The following is a 12531-nucleotide window of genomic DNA, read 5'->3' as shown; positions in this document are numbered from 1 at the left end:
AGGAAGGGTGACACTGCTTGGGCACACTCGGCTTTTTGGGCTTGCACTTCACTGCTTGGCCACCCTGTCTGTAACATGGTTGGCTCCTCCACACCCAAACACACACATGCTTCCTGCATTAGCCATGTTCCCTGGTCGTATGTGTTTGGGGGTGGAGTTGGTGGTACACAGCTGCAGAGAGCACAGTGGCAGTGAACTTCCCAAAGAGGCTGTGATGTAACATCTGGTGTTTTCCTGGGACCTCTCAGCAGGCAGTGCTGGGAGCCAGGCACTGCTGCCTGCCCTGGGGCCTGCACGCCCTCATCCAGCAAGAATAGGGGCCTAAAGAATGCTGGAGAGAGACATCTTACAAGGGCAAGTAGTGATAGGACAAGGGGGAATGACTTTCAAGTGAAAGAGTGTAGGCTTAGATTAGACATTAGGAAGAAATTCTTGACTATGAGGGTGGTGAGGCACTGACACAGGTTTCCCAGAGCAGCTGTGGATGCCCCATCCCTGGAAGTGTTCAAGGACAGCCTTTGAGCCAAGCTTGGAGCAAGCTGCTCTAGGTGTCCCTGTGCAAGGCAGCAGGGGTTGGAACTAGATGGTCCTTAAGGTCCCTTCCAGCCCAAACCATTCCATGGTTCTACGATTCTATGTTACTCCTGCCCCCACCCCCACGCCAGAGGCCCCAGTGCCCAGAACACAGAACCCACCACGCTGTGACATCAGCCCTGGGGACGAGGCCTTCACGGGCAACACAGGCCGCGGAGCCCTCACTTCTTGCAGCTGACACGTGCCTCTGAGAGCCATGAATTGGCTCTGCCTCCTCATCCTGCTGGCCACGTGCGGGCTTGCGCACGGCACGTGGGACAACTGTGGGTAAGTGGCCCCACGCTGTGGGAGGGAGCTTGGGCGATGCTTAGGAGGGGCTATGGGAGCAGGCCCGTTGTCCCCTGTGGCTATGTCACAGCTTCCCAAAACCCATGGGGGAGCCTCAGTTCCTTGCCAGCAGCCAGGTGCTGACACAGACAGACACACACCCCGTGGGCTCTGCAGGCCTGCTGTCCATGCTGGTGGGGAGGGCAGACGGCTGAGCTTCAGCCTGAGCAGCAGCACAGAGCAGCACAGTAATGACTTTCTGCTTACAGATCGATGTGTGGGCTCCGAGCCATCGGTTATGACTACGGTGCCAGCGCTTATCAATATGGCTACTATGGCATGACACGCGTCGTGGGTGGCACAGGTGCTCACGAAGCGTCCTGGCCCTGGCTCGTCAGCCTCCAGCATGAGTGGATACCAGACACGGGGCATTTGTGCGGAGGGTCCCTTGTCCACCCGCAATGGGTCCTCACGGCAGCCCACTGCTTTGACTCTGTCACGTAAGGAGGAGCAGGGAATGGGGGTATCCTCACAACACCAGCAGGTGCCCTGTCACCGGCACCACGTCTTACTCCCATCCCCTTTGCTTGCAGTGAGCCCAGCTGAGAGACTGGGCTCAAGAGAAGGCTGGTCTCATGCCACTGCTTCTTAACAGCCCCAGCTCACCATTCCCACAGCCTAAGGCAGACTAGGGCAGTCCGTGCCCCATAGCACTGAAGGCTGACAAGTGCTGGGCTGCTGCAGTGCATGGCTCTGCTCCCTCTCACCCCTTTCTCTGCTTCTGCCTTCCAGCAACATCAGCCTGGTGTACGTGGTGATCGGGGCCACCCAGTTGACTCAACCAGGCCCTGGGGCACAAGTCCGCTACATTAAGCAGCTGCGCCTTCACCAATACTATAATAAAGACACCATGAAGAATGACATTGCCTTGCTGGAACTGGACCATCCTGTCCAGTGCAGCCCCTACATCCAGCTGGCCTGTGTGCCCGACCCGACACTGAGTGTGTCAGACCTGGTCTACTGCTTTGTCGCTGGCTGGGGTGCCACCACTGCAAGAGGTGAGTTCCCAAGAAGGACTCGGGCTCTGAGGGCAGTCTCAGCACCCTGGGGAGACAGGTTGGGCTTCCTGACAGCAGAGGCCAAAGCCAGAGTCCCGCTGCAGGACGGATGCCTCTGGACAAATGGGCCTGGCTTGCGCCCAAAGTCACACAGCAGGGACACAGCACTCCAGTGCCTCTCCAGAGGCCAAGCCAAGCCCTAGCAATGGGAATTAGCCTCAGGCAGGGCAGGAGAAATGGCAAGGAGCTGCTGAGTGCTCATTCCTTTCTGTGCTCACAGCTTCAAGAACAAGCGATCTCCTGCAGGAGGCCCAGGTCCACCTCATCGATCTCAAGCTCTGCAACAGCAGCCAGTGGTATGCGGGGAAAATCCACAGCTCCAACCTGTGTGCTGGTTATCCACAGGGCATCATCGACACCTGCCAGGTAGGAAGGAGTGTGTGATGAGCCACTCAGCCCCCAGCAGCACAGGCAGCCCGGTCAGCACTGCCCAAACACAGCCCCGGGTGGGCCTTGACCGGACAGTCAGTCACTCTCCCAGCCCCACATCCACACTGCTGTTGAGGCTGCCCTCCCATTCTCCATCCATGTGTCCTTGCTCAGTGCCCCAGAAGTCTGTCACTCTGCCCCAAAAGTCCATCCAGTCCTCTTGGCAGGCCTGGGATCCAGATGCCAATCCTGCAGCATCCATCCTTTGCACATCCAGAATCACTGTGCAGACATGAGAGAGAGCCCTAGCTTGCAGGACCCCAACCCATTCACAGTCAAGGTTCTGGATGCTCCAGCACCTTGGTGTGCTGTGAATACATCCCTGGCACCTTGCTCTGCTGGGAATCCAGCTCAGCTGTGAGAGAGAAGGAGACAGCCCCAGTGCTGACTGGGGCCACCCAACATGACCTTAATCCTCTCTGCTCCACTGCAGGGGGACAGCGGTGGTCCTCTCATGTGCAAGGACAACATCGCTGACTACTACTGGGTTGTTGGAGTGACCAGCTGGGGAAGAGGCTGTGCAAGACCAAAGCAGCCCGGAATCTACACCTCCACTCAGTACTTCTACAATTGGATGCTGGCGGAGATGGCTGCAAGCCCATATAGAAGGGCTTCTCTAGCAGCACAGGCTTGGGGTTATTTTCCAACTGCCCCACAACCCACTCAATATCCATGGGGGAGACCACCTGCCACACAACCACCATGGACAAGACCAACTGCCGCACAACCACCATGGACAAGACCACCTGTCACACAGCCGCCATGGACGAGACCAACCGCCGCACAGCCACCATGGACGAGACCAACCGCCGCACAGCCGCCATGGACGAGACCAACCGCCGCACAGCCGCCATGGACAAGACCACCCACCACAAAGCCACCATGGACAAGACCACCTGTCACACAGCCACCATTGACAAGACCAACCGCTGCACAGCCTCCATGGACGAGACCAACTGCCGCACAGCCACCATGGACAAAACCACCAGCCTCAGAGAAGCCAAAGCCACTGCCGAAGCCAAAGCCAACATCATCGGACCAGGTTAGCTCCTGCCCATATTCAGCCGATGAGCTGGTAAAATTCTTTACTCAGGCGAAGGATCTCCTCAAGGAGATCTTTGGGGAAAACACAACTTGAGCAGCAGGACAGAGAGGATCCAGTGTGAACTGCAGTACACCATGACCATTTCCTGATGGTGCAATGCCTGCTGATCCAAAGACCACTTCAGTGTCAAAAGCCTACTCTGTCCTGCCTACACTCCTCTTCTGTGTGTAGGCAAACACTGAAGTTGACTTAGTTGTTGAAATAAAGTTGCCTATGTTCACAGTTAATCATGTTTTCAGTCCAACTCTGTCTCTTGGGAAAAGCAAGGACTTCCATGCTCAACACATGCAAAATGAGCCTTAAGTCAGACAGGCGGGCACAAAGGTACAGAGTCATTTCAAAGGGGTGCAACTGGGCCTGGCCAGAGAGAAGGGTACTCAAAGCCACCATGAGATGGACGAGACTGGCACATCAAGACTAGGAAGCAGACAGGAAAAAAAGTTTAGTAAGGTTCCAGTATTTGTTGAAAACTCCTAGCAGACATTGCTGCTTCATTGTACTCAAGATAAATTCCTCCTATATTAATCATTTGTGAGAAGGCTGTTGCTGTTTTACATCACTGACACTGCTCCTGTATGCAACTTCCCCCTTTCCCCAGCAGCAAAGAGGGATTGCACTTTGCAGGGTGGCTGTCAGTGCTCTTGCATTTTTCCAATCTTCCGGTCCAATTTTGACACACCGGAACCTGAGGTGCACTTTATTTTCTAAAACTGTGTCAGAATGAATTTACAAAAAATAATTAAAGAGGAAAATGTAGGGGAAGGAGGTGGAAATACTGAGACCTTGAGTCGTGACATCTGTCAAACACAAGCAAACCCCAACTACCAAACCTTGGGGTCCTTTGGGGCTGAGGGAAGCCACAGGCTCTCACAGCTGAGCTGGTTGCACCCAGCCCCAGCACCTCTCCTGGTTCATTACCTCCCACCCAGCCCCCCAGCCAGTCCTTCCCCACTCTGTCCGGTGGGGCCCCACCAGCTTTCCGCAGAGCAGACCCCAGCTCTGGTGTCCTTCCTCCCCAGGGAAAGGACCTCAGCTGTGCTGTGATGGCCCTCTGTGCCCCAGACACCTCCTGTCTGCCAGCTGTGCTCTGTGGGCAGCTCTGGGCCGAGCCCTTGCCCTCCCTGGGGTATCAGAGATGCTGGGCTCGCACCCTTTGGAAACACCTCACCTGCCCAGCTTGGTGCTTCTCTCCACCCCTCCTGGACAGGGATGGGACATCCCCAGCTTCTTTGGGCAACCTATTCCAGTGCCTCACCACCAGTACAGTGAAGAATCTCTCCCTTATATCTGCTCTGAATCTACCCTGTTTCCATTTAAAACCATTCCTCCTTGTCCTATCCCTACAGACCACCCTACTGAGAAGTCTAAATCAAGTAAACCAATACATTCATACCCTTAATCAATAATCTGCTAAATCACACTTGGACTCAGTGGACGTCATCCTCTGCATTATACCTAGCACCAAAATACAAAGCCACTGGAGAGAAAAAAAAAAAAAGAAAAAAAAAGACTTAATAATGCCATGTACCACCATGGCATGAATTCCACCTGTTTTCCATCTCAAGAGGCACCACATTCCAAAACATCCTTCTGCCCCCATGCATGCCCACTCTCCAGTTTGCTGCATCCCTCAGTACACACTTCCAGCCTTCCTATCCAAGTCACTTACAGCTCACACAAGTGAAATTCAATCTATGCTAATTTTCCAATTAATTCTCTATCCTGCTTTCCAACATTCTCACCCCAGCTGACATGAAAAGCAGGCACCTAGTTTTACACTGAGATGGCAGAACAGATGAATGCTTAATGACCTAAGTAGTTCAATTCACTGATGATTATTAAATCCCAGAAAGTTTTCCAAAGTGAATAGCAGGCAGGTTCACACCACACAGGCTAAATGTGACACCATGAGCTTTAGTTTAGAATTAGTGAAAAACTTGCTAATGTTTGATTTCCTTCAAGGGAAATAGATGGTTTCAACAGACTCTAAAAATGCTTTTTTAAAAAATCCTATTAGTCATGCCTTACTCAGCTAAAACTTAGCCCAGATTGAGTCTGTTCCCTGGAGTTCTTTCAGCTACCCACAGAGTTGCTCTGCCAAACTGCCCTGTCTTGAGACTGCTATTTTTGAATCTGTTTCTTGCAATACCCTGGTCATCGGAGTGCAATAAAACCTTCAAAGACTGAATTGTTACCTGTACTCAGAAACGCATTACAGGTTTTCATCCTCAACCTTGGAAAGAAACAGTCTTGTTCAATGAGAATATTTACCAGGAATTCTTATAGATTAGATAGATAGATAGATAGATAGATAGATAGATAGATAGACAGATAGATAGATATGGAACTAAGCGTATTTTTTTACTTAGAACCAAACCATTACCAATGCATCAAAAATTCCCCCATCAGCTCCACTTTATGGCAATCTTGGGAGCATGTGATGAGCACATTGTTGACATGATTTTAGAAAGTTTTGTAATTGCCAATTGCAAGGTTAGATAGTACCCCTAGTTCACTGCCAGGGTATAACCTATAATTAAAAAAAATAAAAACAGTGACCCAACAAAAACTCTCAACATCAGGGAAACCCTGTGGGTGATGTATTTCGGGGTGGTCTATGGGTTCTTTAGATTGTTGGAGTCAACTGCCTGCCTAGGAGTACATTTGAGGCATATAACAACACTGTCCTGAAATCCATGGTCTGTCAGGTCAGATCTCTTAGACAATCTACATAATTGCATAAATTGCTTTCACTTCTTGTTCTCTATATACAACTCAAAACAATCAAAAACAGAGTTTAGGCATCATTAGCCCATATAACCTATTCCATAGCACAAACATGTCATTACATTAATTAACATACTAATGCTGATTACTTAGGACTGCATAGCACATTAGGGCAATTAATACTGCAATGGTTTGAGTTGGAAGGAACTTCAAAGGTCATCTAGTTCCAACCCCCTGTCCCTAGTCAGGGACACCCTCCACTAGACCACATTGCTCAGAGCCTCATCCAACCTGGCCTTGAACACTTCCAGGGATGTGGCATCCACAACTTCTCTTGAAAACCTGTTCCAGTGCCTCACCACCCTCACAGTAAATACTTTTTTCCTCATACTTAATCTAAAACTACTCTCTTTCAGTTTAAATCCATTTTCCCTTGTCTTGTCACTATGTGCTCTTGTAAATAGTCTCTGTCCATCTTTCTTGCAGGTTCCCTTCAGGTACTAGAAGGCCACTGAAGTTTGCAAAAACAGATCGTATGGAAGTCAAATTTTAGAAATCTTCAGATAAGCAGGCAGTGCATTGCAAACTTTACTATTTCCTTTACCTGTCCAAGATGGGGCACTAGGTTTTAATTTACCTGAGTTTGAGTCCCAAATACAGAACTAATTTCACAATTGAATTCTGTAAGAATCTGATCCAGTTCTTCCCAGTAAAAGGTTGCTGCTAAACTTTTACATTTTTTAATGGAACAACCACATACAACGATAAGGTGTCCACACACAGCAAAGGACAAAACCAACAACATGCTCTACCTGTAAGCTATGTTCTACTTTAAAAAATCACTGCAAGATGCCCCTGACCAGAGATAGAGAGGTCAGCTGTGATTCTACCCAGATGTAAGACTCTCTGCTGCCTGAACTCACATTGTTTTGCTGTCTATGACATGGACTATTCTTTACAGGATTTCTATGAGCAGATGAATTCAGCACAATCTCTGGAAAAATAATTCCCAGGAAGTACAGTTAAAAGAGTCATGAGAAGCCCTTTGTTTCCACTGCACCTTGGGATAATCTACAGACTAGGAGAGGAAAAAATCCCAACTCTTTAAAAGAAAATCCTCTCTACAAAAATAAGTGAGGAACTTCACAAGCGTCACTCGCTGTAACTGCATTCATGAGTTTTACCAGTGTGTTGAAGTATAAGCTTGATGGAATACTTCAATAGTTCTTTTCAAAGTATTTTTCCACAGAGACTTGTATCTTTATGCAACTGTAGTTTTCATAAGTGATCCAAACATTCTGTGATTAATAATCATAAAGAGTTGGTTCCATACATTTTGATGACTTCATAATATTGTGAAGCAAACCATGAACACGACAAACTCCTTTAGCTCAGGCACAATTTAAAGCCAAACTAAAAATGCCACAAGATATTAACTTCGCATGTGACATCAAGGGAAGTTACAACAGTTGTCAAAGCTTAGAACATCTCTATTCTGAAGCATTTAATAAGCAATGTGTAACAGTAGAATTCTCCATTCTACCCACAAGGGTAGAACCAGTTCCACTGTTACCTAAAACCATGTTATTCCTCTCCCTCTTTGAAATTGCTTTATAATTTCAGGGCACACAAGTAGTGGTACCAAGTCACCACTCAGCCTCAAGGTGCCATCTTTCTTTTCTGCCCCCATGTCTTTCATTTTTTCTATCTTTCTGCCTCCAATACACACTAATTTTCATCTAAAACTTATATTTTGGGAATATAAAAGAAAGAGCATTGCTATTTTGTCCCCCAAATAATACAGATTTAGTCTCACAGTCTCTGCCAAAGCTTCACAGAGCAGCAGCATGGACAAGCACAATTCATGAGTGGCACAACTTATCAGCACAGACCTTCTGTGTAGCCATGCACAGAGGAATGAAATTGGCACTGTCTGCCTGACCCTGCCTTCTCACATCTCAAGAAAAGTATGAGAACAGACACGTTTGAAAATAAAAACATTTTAAACTTTCACCTTGAAAAGAGCTGTTGGTGATGTGGCTGCGTGCCTCAGAGAAGTACAGCTCAAGAGGTCTGCCCCTGGCTGGGCACCCCGACGGGTTGAGACAGGAACTTGCATCGGGTCAGGAAAGGTGTGGGTTTTGTGGCTCACCTGGCAGAGCAGGCTCCACTGTTTGCTCAGGACACCCCAGTGAGTGGAAGGCACAGAGCAGCCATGTGATGGAGAACCTGAAAAGGGAAGCACTGGAGTAAGACATAGGAGAGGTTGAAAGGAGATAGAGCACAAACCCCAAAGGAACCAGATTTCAGTAGTGTCACTCCTGTCTACAGCTGTCATAGAATCATAGAATCATAGAATCAGTGGGGTTGGAAAGGACCTCTGAGATCATCAAGTCCAACCCTTGATCCACTATCACCGTGGTTGCTGCCCCTTCTTCCAGTGAGACATGATATAGTCCAGCAACTGGAGCTGTGATCCAGTGGTGGCATAGGGTCACCTGAAGGTTTATTCAAAAGTCAGATTTGTACTTGCACAAGGGAGCACTTAGTGCAACACAGGGTTACCACATTGATCCTACAGGAAAGCGTAGAGTGATAGACCACCAGGTCATACGGAGAGGAGCTTGGTGCAGGGCTGCCACAGCCTATTCTGCAAAGGTTTTTCACAGTAACAGCAACAAGAAAGTGTTCATTACAAATTATTTCTTCAAGGCAGCTAAAGGCAACAGACACCTCAGACCTCCAACAGACACTGCCTAGGTACTTCACACATTTCCATGCCCAAGCAGAACACACAGCGACTTCAGTGCATACCTCTGCATTAGAGGGTCCAGCAAGCTCGATGTTTTATGCCCTGCTTGTAACTAGAGGTGCTATGAGTAATGACAGTAACGAGAGGCACATGGTGGCTCTGGCCCAGAAGCAGGTAGTGCCTGCAATGCTTGTTAGAGCACAAAGCCTGGCTTTGTTTCTTGGTTGTAAATTGTTCAAATCTCCTGGAAGTTTTTTTGAAATCTGAAAAAGATTGAGAAAATAAAAATTGTTTCAATAAAAAAATTTATGCCTTCTCCTTGAGGAAGGAATCACAACAGTTTTGGGTTTTTCCCCTGATCATTCATAAGGTACTTCATAAATAACTGATTCTTTTTCTCTTACAAGGGGATTAAATGCATAAGTATCTCCCAAGGAGATGATAACATGTAAAAAACAACCTCATTATTTCAATGAAAAAAATCTAAATAATACTTACTGTTTTAAAGAGTTTTGCAAAGTCACTGAATGAGTATTTTGTTGATGTTTATCACTTCTCCTAACAACTACCTCAAAATCTTATTTCAATTGTAAAGTTTAAGAAAATATGACTGTCTCTTTCATTGTTTTCTCTTTTTTCCCTCCCAGTATTGGGCAACTTTTTCATTCATTCCCTCGTTAGGGGAACAGCACCGTTTAATTTTCCAAGTGTCCACTAGAGGGTTCATTTCCACAGGGCTCAGCTGCACAGCAGGCACACTACTTCAGCAGCATCCGCAACCCTGTCAGTCATATCACGCCATTGCGAGCACGTATATGCCTTTGTGCTGTTGTAGGGTAGTTATGTTTCAGCAACAGCTCAGTTACCCGAATTGGAGATTAAACCATCCTTATGGGATCTTATGCACTTCCAGGTGCAGGCAGCACTGCGCCCTTGGAGCACACACCCACCGCCCTCCCCATGCACCCCACTGAGGGAGCTGGGCTGGCCTGTGAGCTTGTACAAACCTCAGTGCCACCAGCAGGCACTGAATCATGGCAAGTCTCATGTTGTGGCAGAGGTTTATTAACCTGATGAACTCATGGGTGACTTCAGCTTTCATTTTGGAGAAAGGAGGTTTCTAGTGTTCCTGGTAGGGGGACAAAACCAATTGAAAAAGCTGAATAAGCATATCATGGAATCATTTAGGTTGGAAAAGATCTTTAAGATCATTAAGTTCAACTGTAAACCTAACACTACCAAGTCCACCACTAAACCTTCTCCCTAAGTGCCACAGCTACATATCCTGGAGGCTAAGGGATCCTCTCCGCCTCCTCTGTAACTATGTACCCTTTCAACCCAAGAGATCCTTCTGTACAAATGTTGTACATACATCCTTTGCATCCCTTCCCTGTCCACAGCCCCTGAGACGTCCCAGGCAGGGAAGGGAGCTGAGAGGCCCTGCTGCCAGCAGCATAGTGCATACAGCTGTGGTCTTTAGCAAAGCTCGAGCTCACTCAGCACCAGTTTCCTCACTGATCCATGGGACAGAGGCCCTGCCTTTCTCCTCCATCTGCTCTCTTTCTAATGTAAGGCAGCCTTTATCCCCTAAGAACCACACTTTCAACATACCCAAGCATGCAACAACCCAAACTTCTAACAAAGCGTATATTATCTCGAAACAACAACAAAAAAAACCTATAAAAAAATAGGTCAACAAAAGAGATAAAAAAAAAGAAATTGAAGGCAGAAAAAACTCATCCCAAGGATGGGTTTTCTCTGAGTGCTGTGAAACACCAGACACTTCAAAAAATCTGCTAGCTACTTTGCTACTATTTCAGGAGCTGTAAAATGAGATGAATAGACTAGTTGTGAGGACTGAGATTGACCCTTGGCAAATGATTTCTTGTTTGTCTGTAAAGGGAGAGTTTGATCTCATTCAGGGAATTGGGGAAAGACACAAATGGGAGGCTGGAATGGGTTGTATGGATGTTGCCAGTGCATCAGAGGTGATCTCTGTCCTAGGAAGACAAAAAGAGCCTGTAGACACAGATAGCGCAGAGGCTGCTGCCTTTGCTCAGGGTGAGCACTGAATGGGCCTTATTTGCAAAAGAAACGTGTGTCAAGGACACAGAAGGATTTATAGCATCCAGAGATTAAGAGAGTTCAGAGTATACAATCTATTTTCACATACAAAGAGCAAATTCTTAAAGGGTTGTTAATCACCTCAGATGTGAACTCAAACCATAAGGTGAACCCAAGAGCTACTAGGAAAGGCTGATAGCAAAGCAGCAAACTCATTGCCACCAGATTGCTCCAATAACTTGCACAAATTGGCTCCAGTAGCTGCATCATGGATTTGATTGAAACTGCTGTGCAGGAAGAGGTTTTGTCATGACGTCTTGCTATTTGGTAGAAAGTATCTCATTCTTCCTCTGTTTTATTGATCTTCTTCAGCAAACAGTAACTTTTTCTTGGTTTTTTTTTTAAGAAAGACTCTGCAACATTGACTTCTAGCTGCAAATCCTGGCTACAGTAAGCTAGTTTTCCATCCTTTCTCAGCATTTATCTGCTAAAGTAAGGAATGCTTTCTGCAAGGGAAATCACTTCTACTTGAAACTGGCCCTGATACTGCACTAGAGAAATTTAATGAAGGGAACCATCCTGCAGTAGGAGAAAGAAGAGCTAAATGAGGGCTCTCCCAGCCTCCAGGGGAAACTCAGCAGCATTGGCCTGTCCTGAAATCAGAAGGTGCATGTAACTTGTGTCCAGGACATTCCATTCCTTGCAGGGAAAAGAGGTCATATTTTATGACTGGCAAGTAATACTTCAATCATCTGCAAAGAAAATCAGATATATCCCTTAAAGAAGAGAAAGGGCAATAGAAAATGCTTGCCTGTTACAGCTGTGAGAGTCATTGGGTTCAAACTGTTAATTATCCTAGGTGAACTTCTCTATACTTTCTAGGTCGTTCACTGTTATTAAAATGTCTTAAATGTCAAAAATGCTGGTGGATGCTTCTGTCACAGGCATTGTTAACACTGTGCCTACTGTTGGTAGCACGCAATGATGATAACAATTATTCTACTGTTTTCTAGAACAGAAAAGAAACCAGGACTGTCATGCATATAGCGGAAGAAATGGCTAAAAATTAATTTCAAGACTGCAAGATTATATTTTTGAAGTACCTGTAATTAAAGGGACTAGGTTTGGAGTGATGGGTTTTTCTGGTTTATTTTTTAACTTATAGTTGTGTTTGGACTTTTGAAATGGCCAAGTTTTCTCCCACCTCAGAGGCAGGCACTCCAAAAGCAGAGGAATGTTCAGAAAAAAAAAAATCAAAAAGCTTTTGAAAGAAAGGTTTCAGATGAAAGGAAATGAGATAGCCTTTAACTTCCTTAAGTAGTTCCCAGACCCTGAATTTTTTTTCCTCTGCTCTGTCCTGTTTTCTAGACTTATACCTAAGCCTATAGTACAGGGGTAGTACAGGCTTATATACTGCAATATACTGCAGTCACTGATCTCTTCTCTCTGGTGACCAGTGACAGGAGCCAAGGAAA

General features: G+C 46.7%; 1 protein-coding gene across 1 annotated transcript; it reads left to right on the top strand.

Moving 5' to 3' along the window:
* Positions 1–745: 745 nt before the first annotated feature.
* On the top strand, positions 746–3639 carry LOC108641754 (acrosin-like). The gene is made up of 5 exons (XM_025896369.1): positions 746–861; positions 1131–1361; positions 1654–1919; positions 2200–2345; positions 2842–3639. The coding sequence occupies exons 1-5, from the start codon at positions 791–793 to the stop codon at positions 3544–3546; spliced, it is 1419 nt and encodes a 472-aa protein (XP_025752154.1). The 5' UTR covers positions 746–790; the 3' UTR covers positions 3547–3639.
* Positions 3640–12531: the final 8892 nt, after the last annotated feature.

This window comes from Manacus vitellinus, unplaced genomic scaffold, assembly GCF_001715985.3.
Source record: "Manacus vitellinus isolate BGI_N305 unplaced genomic scaffold, ASM171598v3 scaffold_8_pilon, whole genome shotgun sequence".
Classification (NCBI taxonomy): Eukaryota; Metazoa; Chordata; class Aves; order Passeriformes; family Pipridae; genus Manacus; species Manacus vitellinus.
This window is presented reverse-complemented; position numbering and strand designations above follow the sequence as displayed.

Coding starts and splice junctions, on each gene's coding strand:
- LOC108641754 (XM_025896369.1), top strand. CDS start 791: ATGAATTGGCTCTGCCTCCTCATCCTGCTGGCCACGTGCGGGCTTGCG. Junction 862..1,130: donor GGCACGTGGGACAACTGTGG/GTAAGTGGCCCC, acceptor TTCTGCTTACAG/ATCGATGTGTGGGCTCCGAG. Junction 2,346..2,841: donor GCATCATCGACACCTGCCAG/GTAGGAAGGAGT, acceptor GCTCCACTGCAG/GGGGACAGCGGTGGTCCTCT.